General features: G+C 55.8%; 2 protein-coding genes across 4 annotated transcripts in view; one reads left to right on the top strand and one right to left on the bottom strand.

Moving 5' to 3' along the window:
• The window catches only part of RSPH14 (radial spoke head 14 homolog), a 74,509-nt gene that overhangs the window by 10,332 nt on the left and 48,076 nt on the right, over positions 1 to 16,101 (top strand). The gene's annotated exons all lie outside the window — the stretch shown is intronic.
• The window catches only part of GNAZ (G protein subunit alpha z), a 52,136-nt gene continuing 37,417 nt past the window's right edge, over positions 1,383 to 16,101 (bottom strand). For all 3 annotated transcript variants that reach the window (XM_063085923.1, XM_063085922.1, XM_063085924.1), the window contains exon 3: positions 1,383 to 3,318. In XM_063085923.1, the coding sequence (XP_062941993.1) occupies positions 2,974 to 3,318 (345 nt within the window). In that variant the 3' untranslated portion in view covers positions 1,383 to 2,973. The remainder of the gene's footprint in view (positions 3,319 to 16,101) is intronic.

The raw sequence follows: 16,101 nt of genomic DNA, 5'->3' as shown, positions 1-16,101 counted from the left end.
AGGTAGCTCTGAGCTGGACCCTGAGGGATGGGTAAGGGCATGTTGGGCACCGGGGTCAGAGTGAGCAAGGGGGGACGTGGCAGGCTTGTGAGAGGAAGAACTGGCGCAGATGAACTGCAGTGCAGGCCAAGCTGCACAGCAGATGCTGATGTTTGAGTCGGGGCTTGTCTGCAGCTTGCGGGGAGCTGTGGCGACTCGAGTGCTGACCAGGCTGTGGGAACCAGGAGGAAACATTTTCCCAGGAAAGGCCCCCTCTGATCCCTGCACACATCAGAAAAGAAGGCAGAATCCTTTTTCCCTTTTGCTGTGTATTTTTAGGTTAAAGTTGCTCACGGTGTAATTATTGCTTTTCACAGTTGGCATTAAAACAAAATAAGTTTCAACGACTTTAAGTCACATGTTATTTCCTTTTAACAAGAGCCCCTTTGGATTCTTGCTGTTTGGTGATGTAGGAAGGTGTGAAGGGAATCCCCATGTGGGCGTGGGCGTGGGGGTGGGGCGGCGAGAGAGCCAGGCCGTGTGCATGTGTTTGTGTGCACGCATGTGTGCGCGTCTGCTACCCACCACTCAAGGCTTTGCTCGAGGTCCTGCCTTGCTCTGTGCTCCCTGTGGGCTCCCGCCCTGTCCAGGTGCAGGGCTATGTGAGGACCCAGGCCTCGAGGAGGCACTGCCCCCAGGAGGAGGACAGCTCCTCGGCCTGGTGAATCCCAGTTCAACTTGGGCACCATTCCTCATCTGTAAAATGGGTCACCACTGGCAACCTGCTGAGGTGGAGAATATTAAATAAAATAATTTGTAAGGAGTCTGGCTCAGTATCTGATTCGCAGCAGGTACTTGGTGAACATACTTCGTTGACTTCAAATCAGCTCTTTCTACTACATGAACCAGACAGCGAGCAGTGGGCCTTGGGGGTCCCCTCCCCCCAGCACACTGTAGGGTGTGCCCTATACTGTTGTGGTGGTTGGCCCCTTCCTGACACAGGCACCCTACAGGATTTCTGGGCACCCTTCTGTGCTGTGGGGATGACTCTGACCCTGGCAGATGTGTCTGCAGGGTGTGAGGGGTCTGGGTGATAGTGCAGCCTGGGCCAGTGCTGGGAGGAGTCCTGAGGGCTGCAGGAGGGGCAGGAGCCATCATCACCCCCGAAATCTCTGTCCCTCGGGCTGCATGGGCCTCGCTGGTCTCCCCTCTTTTGCAGCTTCTTGAGGTTTATTCTTGATGTTCATTACAAAGTGATTTTACCTAAATATATGGAGGTGTTCTGAAAAACGTGGGGAAGGAGAAAAAGGAAACTCAGCGTGGAAGGTGTCCCCAGCCACCCTCCCAGACAGCACCAAGTCTAGCCACACGTCAGCCACTCACAGGGCACACCAGGACGAGGCTTGGCTCCATTCAGGGTATTTTATTTTCATAAAGTAGACAATCTTTGACTTTCATATGATCACCAGCTCCTCTCTTGCCCCCTGTACATCTCTTAAAGTCCTTGGCTGTGATTCTGCACACTGACCTTGGACACGGGTACCGAACAAAGGGTGAGAGGAAGGAGATTTGGCAAGGGCTCTGGCGGGGCCTCCCCTCTTGGCAGCGGGCGTTCGCATTTACATGCAGCCCTCGGCGAAGTTCCTTTCACACAGGTGTCCACAGGCCTTGGGGCAGGAAGGCCCAGAGCACAGTCCCAGCAGGGCCTCCCTCAGGCCACAACGCTGGCTGTGGCTTCACAGGAGTTACAGCTGCTGCCAGCCCATCTCAGGCACGGGGTGTGCGGGGACTAGCAGGTGCCATCTCTCGCCTCCCCTTCCTTCACTTGGCAAAGCCACAGATAATTTACTCTTTAAATACCAAGACATTTAGCTACTGTTCATTTGCTCCTAGGTGAAGAACCTTCTTTAAATACATCACATTTAGTTTCTTAAATAAAAACAAAGCGGAAAACTGCACCAATAACAAGAGGACGCTGCAGAGGCTTATGTACACCTGTCCTGCGAGGCTGCTGCAGGACTGCCATTCGTCCTAGAATGTCTTTGGAGCAGAGAGACAGAATCGTCCAGATAACAACTTTTACACTCAGCAAGCCAGACACAAAAAGGACCACCTGAAAAAAAAAAGTTTTGAAAATTTGCATTTAAAAAAGAATACTCAATTGCCTTTGAAATTTTCTGTATTTTTGTTTTTCTGCGAAACACCACGAGATTTGGCCAAAAAAAAGGATGTCAGAGAAGAAAAACCAGGTTTTGATTTATAAAACAGACTAGTAGAAGAAAAGCTGGAATCCCAGCTGGCCTAGTTTGAAATAGATGGTGCCACTCATGTATTGTGTTGATTTTTGCTGCATATTTTGAAGCTATTTAAAAAGAGCTATGAGTGGCTGGAGGTCTGGTTAGTGCTATCACCTGGCTCCTAAGGTCCCGGGTCTGGAACGGATGTGGTGCAGAGCAGCCATGTGTAGGCCAGTGATGGGTGTGGCCAGCAGGGAAGGTGCACGGACCCTGCTCTGGTCCTCCCTCCTGGTCAGTGGCAAGGTCCCCAGGCCGGAGCTCAGGCGGTGAGCTGGCCCTCCTCCAGGCGATAGGGGCGCAGCTGGCCCAATCCGGCCCCAGCCCTGCCACCTCTCCCCAGTGTCCAATGCAGACCCCCATGCACAGTGGGGCCAACTCAGGAAGGCAAAGTGAAGGGGCAGGATGGGCTTGTAGTGAACTTGTGACAGCTTCTCAAGTCTTCAAGAGACCTCGACGCTTTGGAGAACTTTGCCATCTCCAGGTGTACGTACGTGTGTGTGTATGTGTCTACCTACCTAGCAATTTATCCATATATATTTGTTTGCGGAAACGTGGGGCCAAGGAGGCAGAGGCTGAGGGGTGGGGGGACATTCTTCAGACCCCCCATTTTCTGCCCCTGGGTTGGGCCTCTCTAGCACAAGTTGGGGTGTGACACCCCGCAGGTTTAACCACAGGCAAGTGGGTTGGGACCCTCTCCTCAGCAAAGGCCAATGTACTTGAGATTGTTCTGTATGATGACATCTGTCACCGCATCAAAGACAAACTGGATGTTACTGGTGTCGGTGGCGCAGGTGAAATGGGAGTAGATCTCCTTGGTCTCCTTGTTGCGGTTCAGGTCCTCAAACTGCCTCTGGATGTAGACGGCGGCCTCCTCGTACGTGTTCTGGCCCTTGTACTCGGGGAAGCAGAGGGTGAGCGGGATGCGCCGGATCTTCTCCGCTAGCAGGTCCTTCTTGTTCAGGAAGAGGATGAGCGAGGTGTTGATGAACCAGTTGTTGTTGCAGATGGAATCAAAAAGGCGCAGGCTCTCTGCCATTCGACTCTGTGGGAGGAAAGTGCTGGCGTTAATCAGGCACGCAGCAAACACAGACCCTCGACCTGCAGCCCTGCAGGGAAGAAGCCCCCCTGGCAGGGTCTCCCAGCCCAGTGCTGGCCCCCACAAGAGAATCCCCTTCTGTCAGGTCAAATCTGTCTTCACCCGCCTCCCACAGAAATAGCTGGCAATGCTCTTCCTTGCTCTGAAAGCCTGGAACATATTTAGAAGAATCTCTCCTGCTCCTTTTGAGTCCCTCCTCTGGGTGCCAGTGGTCAGTGAACTCAACATGTGGCTTAGGGGCTGCACTGTGCTCAGCCCAGCCCTCTCCATCCCTGTGGACCTGGGCACCTCTGACCTCACCCTGATGATCTTTCTGATGCCTGCCCCCTGCCTGGCCCACACTTGCAAGCAAAAGCACAAGTGAGAGCCACTGTCAGATCACATCTCCCGAAACATAAGCGTGGGCAGCTTCTGCCCTGCCTGGGTTTTGGCCCCGTCCTTCAAAACCTTGATCCTGCTGTGCGGTACCATCAATTGGCAGCCAGAGTCGGGGAGGGTTAACCCGCTGTAACCAAAGCCTCGAGTTCATGAGAGCTGGGAACGAAACGCCAGCCTGGGTCAGGCCCCTCTCCCTGCCCATGGGTGTTCTCATGAGCTGCTGCGGTGCATCTGTTCCACCTGTCTGTTGGGGGCAGGATCCTGCTCCACTTCCTGGGGGCTTGGTAACTGCAGAGAACGGAGGAGAGCAGCCCAGGAGGCGGCAGTGACCAGTCATGGAGTGTGGCACCTGGCCCCCACTCAGCACCTGTCTGTTCTTTAAATCCTCTAAGGACCTTAAGCATGTTATAGTAACTATGGGTTTTGAAGGAGCATAATGCTTTTGCCTGACTCTCAAACCCACTGTTTCCCCACAAAACTGACAACTTTACCTTTTAAGAGGAATAACTACCTGGAACTACTACTTGGAATTGCTGCTGGTAAAAGCTGCCCCTTCTTTTAAGATAAACTGAACACGCCAAGTGTTTAAAGTCTGCAACCAATTTAATTCAGACCTGAGGCTTCAGATTTAAGGACTTTTCTGACCAGTTTATATTACCAATGACCATAGTAATGACAATGCTAACTGTAGCTGGTGTTGACAATATGGACTCGAGGTACTGGTATCACCAATGACTGTGGTGACACTGATGATGGTATTCCCATTTGACAGATAAAGAAACTGAGGCTTGGAGAAGCAGGAAATGTGCTCCAAATCCCATGGCCAAGAGCTTTGGGCTTGCTGGTCCTGCAGGGTGAACCCACAGGAGTCCTCAGGAGGTGGTCACACATAAACCCCACTCTCCAGAGCCTCTGAGTTTTCTGAGGTAAATGGCTCTGGTGGCATCTGTGCCAAGAAGGAACCAGGTGTGGGGGAGGAGAGGATGCCTAGAGGTACCCATCATTACCCTGGGATTGTCCCCACCTGGGAGACCACGTTTTTCAGAACTGATCTTGTTCCTTCAGAACAAGCTTGGGAATAATAGAAACTGAAAAGTCAGTGGTCTCAGGTCTGGAGGTGAGGTGTGTTGACCATTCTGCAGAGAGAAACAGGATGCAGGATCCCCATCCCAGCGGAGCCTGGAGGAGCCAGTGCCTCTGTAGTTGAATCTGACTGTGATGTTCCCAAATGTGAGATAAGTGGTGGTCTAGGAATATTACATTCTATTGGGGGAGTAATTAGCTCTAATGGATTCCTGGAAGCCACATCGTAAAGATGACTGTGGTAATGGAGCTGTCATTTCTCATAGGAATGATGTCATAATTGGGGGCTATGCTTCTGACCCCAAATTTTGCACCAGATAAATAACAGATACAGTCATTAGCATGAATTCATTGAGCAGATGCTTGCTGAGCATGCCCTGAGCCAGGGCCACTGACGGGTCGACAGCTCTCATGGCAGGTGATGGAACCCCAGAGACAGGAGCCCTGGAACTGTGGACCGGAGGCCAGGCAGGGATAGCAGGGCCATCTGGGGGTGAGGCAGCGGCTTCCCCAGGGCTGGGAGGGGGATAGTCTGGTCACCAGCAGGGTACAGACTTGGAGTTCAAGGGTGGGTGGGCAAGGACTGAGTGGGGGCTAGGGCCTAGGCCTGCCTCCTGGAACCCTGCTAGGCCACTTGGGGTGGCAGCTGGGGGTGGCTCTTGCACCAAGCTCAGCACAGCAGCTGTTGGGCAGCAGTGGAGCCTGGGGAAGAGGAGAGTCAGGAGGGCCACATCAACATGCCGAAACTGTGTTCGTGTGCTGACCGTATGTCACAGAGAGGGCTCTATGAGCTGGTCCTCTATAGGGCAGCGGGAGGGGCCAGCAGCCCATGGGGACACCCCTTATCCCTGCAGCATGTTAGCCATTCTTCCTGCTTGACATTCCCCTCAGTCCCAAGCTGTCCTAATGCACCAGGAGCCCCTTCCACCCTTTCTGAGCCACTTTCCTGCTGATGCCTCTGAATGGACTTTAGGGACCCTGGACAACCCTCTGAGCCTGTTCCTGACTCAGAGGTCACAGAAACTCAGGCACTTATTTCGCAAGGCAGCCAGAGGGCAGAGGAGGCAGGGCATGTCCTGAGTGACTGCACAGTACCTCGCACGTGTGCTCTCACAGGATCTAGTCTCGTCCGGATGACAGACAGGAGGCTCCTGTGCTTGGGACCCTCCCTCATCTCCCAGCCACACCTGGACATCCTCTTGCTTTGCTGACATTTTCGGGCTCAGGTTTCCCAGTTTCCTCTCTATTCCTTGGGACAAACCATGGGGGAACCACATCAGCCACCATTTAGCAAATCTCTGGGAGATGACGGGTGTCAAAGAATAACAAAACAATAAAATCTCTATTTGTGTAGATGCCTGGTCCCATTTCTTGGCTAGGCCCTGCACGGCAGACTTCAGGAGCCCAAACCCAGAGAATCTTGTACTTGGGTCCAAAAGACCAATTGTTGAGGCGGTGGAGGGAAAGGCAGTGCTGGAGCCCCAGTCTCATCTTCTGACCCTGTACCCAGCACGCCTCCCATACCCCATGCCCGGCCCATGGGTGCCTTGCAGCCTTGGGAGCTGGCGTCACAGTGGAGTCTGTGCTCCTGCAGCCCTAAGCACAAACAGGTGGGGAGAGTGGTGTCCTGACACCTTAAATCACAATTATTGAACAAAGGAGCCCTGCTATTTGGGCTGTAACTACACAAGTGAGCATGGGAGGAATGAAGCCCTGGGCACGCCTCCTGCCTGGCCTCCAGGGCCTCACCCTGCAGCACCACCCACCTGTCCCTGTTCTGGTCACCCTACAGGGCCTCACTTAAGGCCCATTCTTCCAGGAAGCCCCCGCCCATCTTCTTACAGCACATGACTGGCTGTGCGCCCTGCACCATGATAAAGTCCCAGCCCCTCCATCTGGCCTTTGGGGACTCCCCTGGCACTTCCTGACCCTTGGTGGGTGTGCGAAGCCTGGGTGCCAGCTGTGGCCCTTTCCCAGCCTAAGTGGGATTCCACCCTCCCACCTGTTCTACTTCTGCCCGCTTCGTGTCACGGCTCAGAGCTGCTGCTGAGGGAAATGGAGGAGGTATGACGGGGTAGGGCAGCATCCTCATGAAGCCTGACTGGGGCCAAGCCACAGGCAGCTTTGGAGTCACCTGACTTCCCACAGCTAGCGCATCAGCCAGACATGAACGTGCTCTCCTCAGACCCCAGAGTCAGAAGACCCACCTCTGTAACCCATGACCAAGCCCTGCTGCAAGGGGGAGGGCTTCCCATTTCACCCACAGGGACGGGAGGCCTGGAGAGGGGCCACCTGGAGTGGAGAGCCCTGTGTCTTCCTACCGACTGAAATGTCCTCTCTGGCAGGAAGCCCTCCTTGCCTTACCTCTCCAGCAGCGGTTGTGGGAGAAAATGCATCTGCTGTTAGTTGCCTGTGATGCCAGCTCAGGGTTCCAATGCCCACCCAGCAGTGTACAGGGCCCACTCACCAGCGAGACAGCACCTTCTACGAGGCTCGGGTTTGTGTGCACATTCACTCATATAAGTAACACGGAGCAGATGATTCCCATCAGCAGCCTCTGTGATGGCGGGAATCTCGCTGCCCGGCAGTGGGGAACCAGTGATTTGTAACTAGGTGTGTCAGCCATTGGGTGGCTGGCTGCAGTGCCAGGGTGGTATGGAAGTAATTTCTTGGTCATTTGCAAAAAGAAAGCTTCTGCTTAGATAGGTCCAGATATACTCAATGCTACTGAATAGACTTTACCCCAGGGTGGTGGGTGGGTGTCACCCACCTGGGCCTGGGCTTCCCCACCACAACAGGAGGGGACCTGATGGCCCATCTCTAAGGGGCTTCCTGATTGCTGGCCTGAGTCTGCAGTCTTCACCCTGAGCACAGCTGCTAGGTGCCAGGACATGCGGTGGCCAAACCAGGACCAGCTCCTTGAATAACACTCTGAGGCCAGTGGCTGGGGTGAGCTGAGGAGTGGAGATGAGCCTGGGTCCGGTTTGTTGGGGGCCAAGGCCCATCATTCCTCATTCTCCATGGAGGCTCTGCTGCTGACACGAAGGGGCAGACGTCCCTGGTTATGCACACAGGTTCTGAGGTTCACTCTCACCACCAGCGTTTGCTGTATCTTGCACAGGTCATTTCTCCTCTCTGGTTCTCAGTTTCCTCATCTGTAGAATACCGGGACTGTTGTGAGGAGGGACGAAGGTGCTGATGTGTGAAGAATCCGGGGCTGCCAGGCCTCGCCCCATTGGCACTCTCCTGTCACACCCACTGCCCTTTGCCTTGGCACTAGATGTCCTCTCACCAGCGAGGTCTCATGGGCAGACCTGCACCCCTCTGCCCCCAGCACAGAGGGGGCTGAGGGAAGGCTCGGCAGGATGGAGGGGAAGAGGCCTCGACTCTGCAGACTGGATTTCAGTCAGTGACACCTCTGTGCCGGCCACAGGTCCCAGGCCAGTCGCACTCCTTGGGAGACTCCTGTGACCCTAAGCTTCACCCAGAGACCTGAGGGCTGCTGCACTTGCCACTTGCACCTTGTAACCATGTCAGCACCTTCTGACTTGGCCCTTCTCTCGCTCCATGTTGGGCCAGTCTGCTGCAGTGGGTTCCTGTAGCTGTTTGTGGGGCATAAAATAGCCTCTAGTACGTGGACGAGCTCCCCCGGTTACCAGTTCCCCAGCTCCAAAAACAGACCCACATTCTGGGTCACAGGAGGGCTGCTTTTGGCTTCCTCGTTCCTGGCTGGGTGGGACATGACATGGACACCTGGGTCTAGCCCCTGCATTTCACAGAGGAGTATGGGTCCCCCCTACAGGCCCATATCCAATATATCCACCTCCCCCTAGTTTAAGAGCTTATTGGCCTGCCTGTGGGTGAAGGAATGGCAGGTGTCTTCCAGGCCACTATGCCCAGACTGGGGTCCTCTCCCCACACCCCATGTGTAGCATATCTGTATTCTGACAGGCTATTGGGCAGACTGTGGGTGGGGACCTGTTTCTGGAACTGGGGAGCCTCATGTCTCTTGAGCACAGCCTTATAACCACCACTGTAATGCACACATGGTTTTCCAGCTTATGAAGACCTCCCAAGGCAGCCAGGTCGGGAAGGTGGGCCGGGGGAATGGAGCCCCAGGTTCTGACCCTGAGTCCAGCACCCTCTGTGACGGACACCCACAGTGCTGTATACTGAAGCCCACCACCTGTGCTGTCATCGTGGTTCCCTTTGGAGGAGACTTAAGGGGGTGTTCTTCCTCTCCTCTCCTCACAGGCCACCACAGGTGTTAAGACTGAGGTCCTAGGTATGTGGTGACTCACTGACCACCTGGGGACCAGGGACAGGCCAAGCAGGAGAGGCACTGGGCCTGCTCTGAAACCCTTTCTTACCCATTTCTAACATCCTCAGTGTGCCCCATCCTCCCGCAGCCTCTGTCTCCCGACTGAGCTCCTGGGCCCCTTGGAAGGGTACACTGGCCCTTCGTGACCCAGGTGTTCCCCTGGCTTTCTCCTCCTGCCCCCCACCTCCAAATTATTCTGTTCCCCAAACTCACCTGCACCTTAGCACCTCATGTAGGCCAGCCCTGCCACCCAAAATGCCCCTTGCCTATCACTCTGGGCAAGATGCTGGCTTCTCAGTGCCTCGCGTCCCCCATCTGTGAGGAGAGGGTGGTGATAGCAGCCTCATGGGGTGTGTGTGTGGCGTTTACCCGAGCAAGTATACACACGGATTAGCACTGGGTACGTGAGCTCAGGACAGAGGCTGGCAAGTGCGTTACTGTTTTCATCATTTGCTGTGGGTCCCTGGGACATTCACTGACTGCTGTGGCCTTGGGTCCCCATCTGGCACAGGCAGGGCACCTGTCCAGGTGTGACACAGGCCCTCGGTCAACCCCTCATCATCCCTGTCACCATCACATAGGGCCCTGGTGTCTGGATGGCGATGACCACTGCCTTCCCTCCATCATACAGACGGAGTGAATAACTCTGCTATAAAATCCATGACAAAATTTCCTGAAACGAGCCATCATAGTGTTTTATGCTTTAAGTTTTAAACTCGGGTTTAGAAAATGAACCGAAAAAGACCTAAGTCAAAATGGGTGACAAACCAGCCCGGAGCCCCTGACCTCAGGTGGAGCCCCTCCATTTGGGGGGCGTCCAGCAGGTTAAAGTAGTGAGTGGGTGGCTGGTGTCACTCAGGGCTGCCCCCACCCCCACTTCATGAAGTACCTCCTGCCTTAGAGGACACCAACAAGATGTGGCCCCACCCCCACCGTCCCGGGAAGGGGCAGCACGTGTGGACCTCCTCACGGGGATGCTGCTCCTTGCTCCCCTGGGCCTCTAGACAGCCTCTCCTGGAGGCCCAGGCACACTCCAGGTTCTCCGCTTCCATGCTGGCTATCAGCACACAGGCAGCCCTCTGAAACACTGGTCCAGTCCAACCCTTCCCAGCTCCGTATCCCATGTGGATGCACTCCAGAAGTGGTGGGACTCTCACCTCCCTGCCCCTGGTTGATGCAGCCCGAAGTCCCACTGGTTTGGGGCAGCCACGTACAAATGCTTCCTCCTGCTGAACATGCGACATCAACTAAGACCTTTGTCACATGCTGCAGCCAGGTGAGGGCCCCCATCCTGTGCTGAGGAATGCATCAGTGGTGACCGTGGACATAGCCCTGTGGCTAGGGAAGGCTCTGTAGTGACCTGTCCCGTCTCCTTTTCCACTCACTCTCCACCAGGTCCCTGCCCCACAGGGCCCACAGCAGGGCTTGCTGTGGCTACAGAACAGGATAAGGCCAGTTGACCCAAACAGGGGTCTTAAATCTGACTTCACATAAAATGCAGGTGATGTCAAGGTTTCAGCTCTTGAAACCAGCAGGAACCCTGGGTCATGGGTGACCTGGAGACCCCAGCTCTGCCAGTAGCCTCCCCTGTACCCTCTCCCTGCTTTGCCTCCTTTGGTAGGTGCTTTCCAAGTACTCTTCTGCCTGAGGGGAGACAGAGATGAGCAGACAGCCCTGCTCTCGACAAGGTGGCTGGGATTCAGTTTTCCCACCTGTAAAACAATATGTAAGCATACTTCTCCCACAAGGTAGCTGAAGGCTGAAGTGGGACATGCATGGAGGGTTTAGGCACAGGTGACTGCTAGCAGGTGGCATTGCCATAGATAGCACCAACATGGCTGTGATTCTGAGATTAAGTGACATACTGCAGGAATGGAAGGGCGAGGGCTGATGCTCACACAGGAGCAGGGGGTGTTTCAATTGGGCCTTTGGGCGTGGAGGGGGAGGGAAAGGCCCAGAGGTGTGGAGACCTGGTATGGGTGTGCTGGCAGGGGGTGGGGCTGGATGGCTATCCTGCCCTGGCCTCAGTTTCCTTATCTGTAGGATAAGTTCTCAGTCCCGTTCCAGTCTACAAAGCCCAAGTCAGCCAGTTGTAGAAAGGCCTACAGTGTTTGTTCATGGGAACTGTGAATTCAGCTTTTCACGCTGGAAGTGGAGCTGTGGGGCTGGGTTGAGGACATAAATGGGCTCCATTCACCACAGTGCAGCTTCCCATTCCACAGCTGGGCCACCAGGCCTGTCCAGCCTGGGCAAGAGTGCCAGGCACCAAGGGCAGCACCCTGACTAGAGGCCAAAGTGGAGGTTTCATACAGGGTCAGACTTCACGTTGGCACCCTTCACAAAGTGACAGACAAGCCTCTGGCCCTCCCTTTGTGGTGGAAGTCTTGGGGGCACCAAGTTGGGGGGGGGCTACCTGTCAGCTGGGCACGGTGTGGCTGGAGGGGTGCAGGGTGCTGCTGGTATGGAACCAGCATGCCCCAGTTGGCAGCCTGGTGTCTGTTCTCAGTATGGCGCTGACCACCCCACCCCTTTCCATTGACCCACAGAGGCAGGTGAGGCCCAGAGTCCCGTGCTCTGGGTCTGGTGGGCAGAAGCTTTTGCAACTTTCTGGACCATCCTGAGCTCTGCCAAGGGGGAGCCTGGGGCAAAGGCATCCTCAGACTCCTCTAGTGGGGAGAGGGTGAGTGGGTCCCACCTTCAGACCTGAGGCACACAGGGTGAGGATCTGTGATGCCCATTCCCAGCATCTGTGTCAGATGTGCTTGCAGCTGTGGAATGGTGTGAAGACACCAGAGGAAAGCCATTGCATACAAAGACAGTGTCAGTCACTCAGCAAACAGCTTATTCTGTCTCCAAAGAAGTGGGGGCAGATCTTTGGGGTGAGAGAGTGGTGTATATGTTTCTACTCACTGCAAAGTAGCAGGGAAGTCTAGGGTGGCCAAGGGTGCTCAGATGGCCCTGCTGGCTGGCTGTGAGAGTAGGCGGAGGCTGCACTCAGACTGCCCCGACCCTGGCCTCCACAGGAAAGAGGCCGGGCCAGGCCCAGAATGCAGGCTGCCCGGTGGCTTGTAGCCAGTCTGCTGAGAGTCCTCATCAGGAATTCCTGAGTTCATTTCCCTTTTGTGCTCCAAGCTCATCTCAGGGGAGCCTGGAGTGCAAAATCCTGGCCTGTACCTACCCTTGAGCCAAAGGAGAGCAGGGCAAGAGTGCCAGGGGAGGCAGCCTGAGGTGCTGGCAGCAGCTGGGGAACGAGCTGTGTGGGGTGGACAGGACTGGGACATGGGGAGGCAGTGCTGACAAGTGGTGGGGTGGGGGCATGGGGTAGGATCTTGAGGAGGGATGCTGTGACCAGCAGAGCCTCACTAGGCACAAGGCTGGGTGTCACTGGGGCTCCGTGCTGTCACAAAGAGGCAATTTAACCAACAGGAGCACTCTACTCTTTGTCCACAGAAGTTAGGGTCACAGAGGCTGAGCAGCTGTCAGGGTTGGGCCTGGCGTCAGAGTGCTCCTTTTGGGGTGGCACCCTGTGGGGTCCCAAGTGGACCAGGCAGAGGGGCTTCTATGCTCAGAGCACGACCCGTCATGCAGGTTGGAACAGGGCCACATCAGATCAGAAAGTTGGACATTTGAAATTGCTCCTACTGGGACACTTCTGGTCTCTCAGCTGGTGTTCCATGGAGCAGCGGTAGTGGGTAACTCCATCCAGCTGGAGCCCTGGAGACCCCAGCCCAGGCCCCCTTTGCCTTTTGATGGGCCCCCCAGTCCCTTTTCTCAAGTTCTTTCCCTGGTCTCCACTGGCTGCCTTCTCCTTCCCTGCAGTCAAGTCTCCATCCCCACACAGGGTCTTCCCTGTTTCAGGACTGGCCCTGGTGGACTTGCCTAGATGCCCCCTGCCAAGCCCCCCACTCTAGTCATCGGCGTAGGTTTCAGCTGAGCCGCGCTTGCCTGAACACCTACTCTCCCCTGACCCTGTCTTTGCCTAATGCTTCCTCATTTCTCTGGATCTGGACCTGACTCAAAGACCCTGTCTACACCCAATGCTTCCTCATTTCTCTGGATCTGTGTCCCTGTCCTTGCCAGAGAGGGGTCTTTGTCTTCCTGCACCATACTGTCCTACTCTAGCTCCACCAGGGTGCTTGGCACTGTTGAGTGTCCATCTCTCCTTCCTTCTACCTTGACCACAGACCTGCTGTCCCCAGGGCTGTTGTATTGCTGGTCATGGTCATCTGGTCTCTGGGCCACATACTACCAGAGGCCTCCTATCACAGGAACGTGTCCTGAGAAGCCAGGGAATCAGCCTGAGGTCCGGCTATGATCGGAGACCTCTGGTACAGAAATGATAAGGAGTGCTCAGATTTCAGACAGCCCACTGCCACCAGGATCTGGGGGCTGTTAGGGACCAGGGCTGTCATGAATAAGGTTAAGTCTGAAGGAGCTTCTGTTGGGCACCTGTCTTCCCTGGCTGCTCTCCCACGGCCCTGCTGTTCCCCTGTGGAAGGGGCCTGGGAGGTACTGGCTGACTGGGGTTCTGGACCTCATTAAAGCGCCGAACTGCAGTGGGACTGTGGGCATGTCTCTTCCTCCTCCATGCCACAGCTCCTGCCTTAGTAAAATAAGCTGCTCATCCAAGATGGTCACTTGGTTCAACTGAGTGGTCTGAGCACCGCTGAGGCATCCCTCCCTACTAACCTCCTCTGAGAAGCCTCTCTCAATGGCATCCCTGTCTCTAGGCTACACCGCACCCCCTGTAGATGACTTGAGACTTTGCTGGGTCTCCCTTTACTACTTGACTGGACTGAGCACACTGCCCTTGCCTCCCTTGCCGGCCCGCAGACTTGTGGCCACACCTCCTGCCTGGGGGCGCCCGGCTGTGCCACGGGGCAGCCTCTCCAGCTCTGCCACTCTCTTCTGCTGTTGAGCCTGTGGGGTGGCCTCTGTCCACCCTCCCTGTCCTCAAGGAGCTTACGATGCATGGGGGAGGTGATGGTGGTGGGAGGCAGAGGGCCGGACAGATGAAAACCAAGCAGACAGTGAGGCCAGTCCTTCCCGGTAGAGGCCCCGCACAGGAGCAGGTGGAGGAGACGTGAGTCATCTGTGCTCACACTCACAGGGACGGGTGCTCGGGCCTCTCCAGGCAGCCCCAGCTACTGACAGTCAACTGCCTGAATCTTATCCTGTCCCCTCATTGGAAGTGACTTTCTGAAGGCAGGGCCCATGTGTTCAGTTCACCCAGCACCTGGATGGATTCACAGCTGACCCAATGTAGACAAAAGGACAGACATGGTCAAAGTCCAGTGCCCACAGGGAGACGGCAGGCAAGGAGGCCTGAGTTGCTCTCTGTGTATTTGCCATGCTCAGGAGCACAGCAGCCCCTTGGGTCCTTCCCAGCACTGAGCTACTGGGAGTTGGTGACAGCAGCTGCCACCAAGGGCCAGCTGCTCCCTCCCTCTGCTGAGCTTAGCACCCAGAGTCTCAGCAGACTCACTGCCATTTCCATGACAACCAGGGAGGATGCCTCCACCTTCAGCGTCTCACACAGCAACACAGACTATGGCAGGAGGAAACGGCCGATCCTTGAGCTGGGGTAGGTGTCCCTCCACAGGGGCACATGGGCCTGGCTGGCCAGACAAAGGCCCACTGCCTACCTACTTGGGGTGGTGGGAGAGAGCCTCTGCGAGTTGGGGGCACCCTACTTCCTCAGTCCCTTTGAGGCCCTGGCTGGCTCTGCCCTGAGGGACCTTCCAGTGACCTGCTCCTGGCTGGAGTGAAATGAGCCCCTGGTGGGAGAGGAGGTGCAGGATGCTGTGGTGTCCTTGCTACTGAAGGAGCACTGGATGGAGGATCCCAGGGTGTATCTTACCCTTGTCACCCTGTGGCTGTGTCAGCCTTGAGAGCTGCCTGGACTGCTCTGGGCCTTGGCTTCCTCCTGTGGGGGGCTGCCTCCCACTCTGTTAATATCAGAGGTGGCTGTGAGGGGGTCCTGGACTTACAGGGAGAGGAAGCCATGGTGGGGCAACTCGCAACACTCCCATTTTACAGATGCAGAAACTGGGGCTTAAAGGGGTTACCTGGCTTCCCCTGGTCTGAGGAGAGCCCCAGACAGCCCAGCCACCCCTCTACTGGCCTCAGCAAATACGGAGATGTCTGGGGACAAAGCTGGATGCCTGGGGTCACTTTCAGTCCAATCTGGTTAGCTCTCCCCTCTTCTTCTCGCAAGCCTAAATGCTGCCTTGACAGACTAGAGAATAGGATTAATGAGGCTAATGACTCAGTGAGTCCCAATTGCCCCTGGGTCTGGTCTGCAGGGACAGCACAAAGCATGGCGGTGTTGGTGACCCAGGAGGTGGGGGAGGGGTTGCAGGAGGCCTGCTGTGCTCAGGGCATTCTCCCTCAGGCCAGCCACCACTCCCCACGCTGAGACAGCCGCACACACTCTCCAAGCCTGGCCCTTGAGCCCACCAAGCCCTGCTGCCCCTGTGGTTCTGTGAACGCTGGAGACACTGTGGCAGACGTGCACCATCCTGCCTGCATGGAGGGCTCTGTTCTGGCTCAAGCCACCTCAGCTTGTGGCCCCCACTCCACTCCAGCCTCTCCTCTCTGCCACCAATCCTAGCCACTCCATGGCTCTTGGCCCCACATCTGCCTCATTTTTGTGTCTTCTGGCCCAGCCACAGGCTTCCCAAATGCAGCCCTTGATCCCCTTGGTCCTGAGACATCTACTCAGCTAGGCGCCTCCTTTTTCCATCTAACCCCATTTCTTCCTGGCTCACTTCAGCTTTAGGACTCCCTGGGTGACATGTGGGGACAGCCTGGAAAGGAGCAGCAGCAGATCCCTTAGCAAGGCAAGACGTAGCCCTAAAGGGTGGGGAGCCAGAGCGAGGGGCCCACAGAGGGCAGGCCTACCCCAGCCTCCGCTTGCCAACAGGGCTGGCTCCATGGCCTCCAAC

This window comes from Cynocephalus volans, chromosome 2 (assembly GCF_027409185.1).
Source record: "Cynocephalus volans isolate mCynVol1 chromosome 2, mCynVol1.pri, whole genome shotgun sequence".
In the NCBI taxonomy this organism is placed as follows: domain Eukaryota; kingdom Metazoa; phylum Chordata; class Mammalia; order Dermoptera; family Cynocephalidae; genus Cynocephalus; species Cynocephalus volans.
This window is presented reverse-complemented; position numbering and strand designations above follow the sequence as displayed.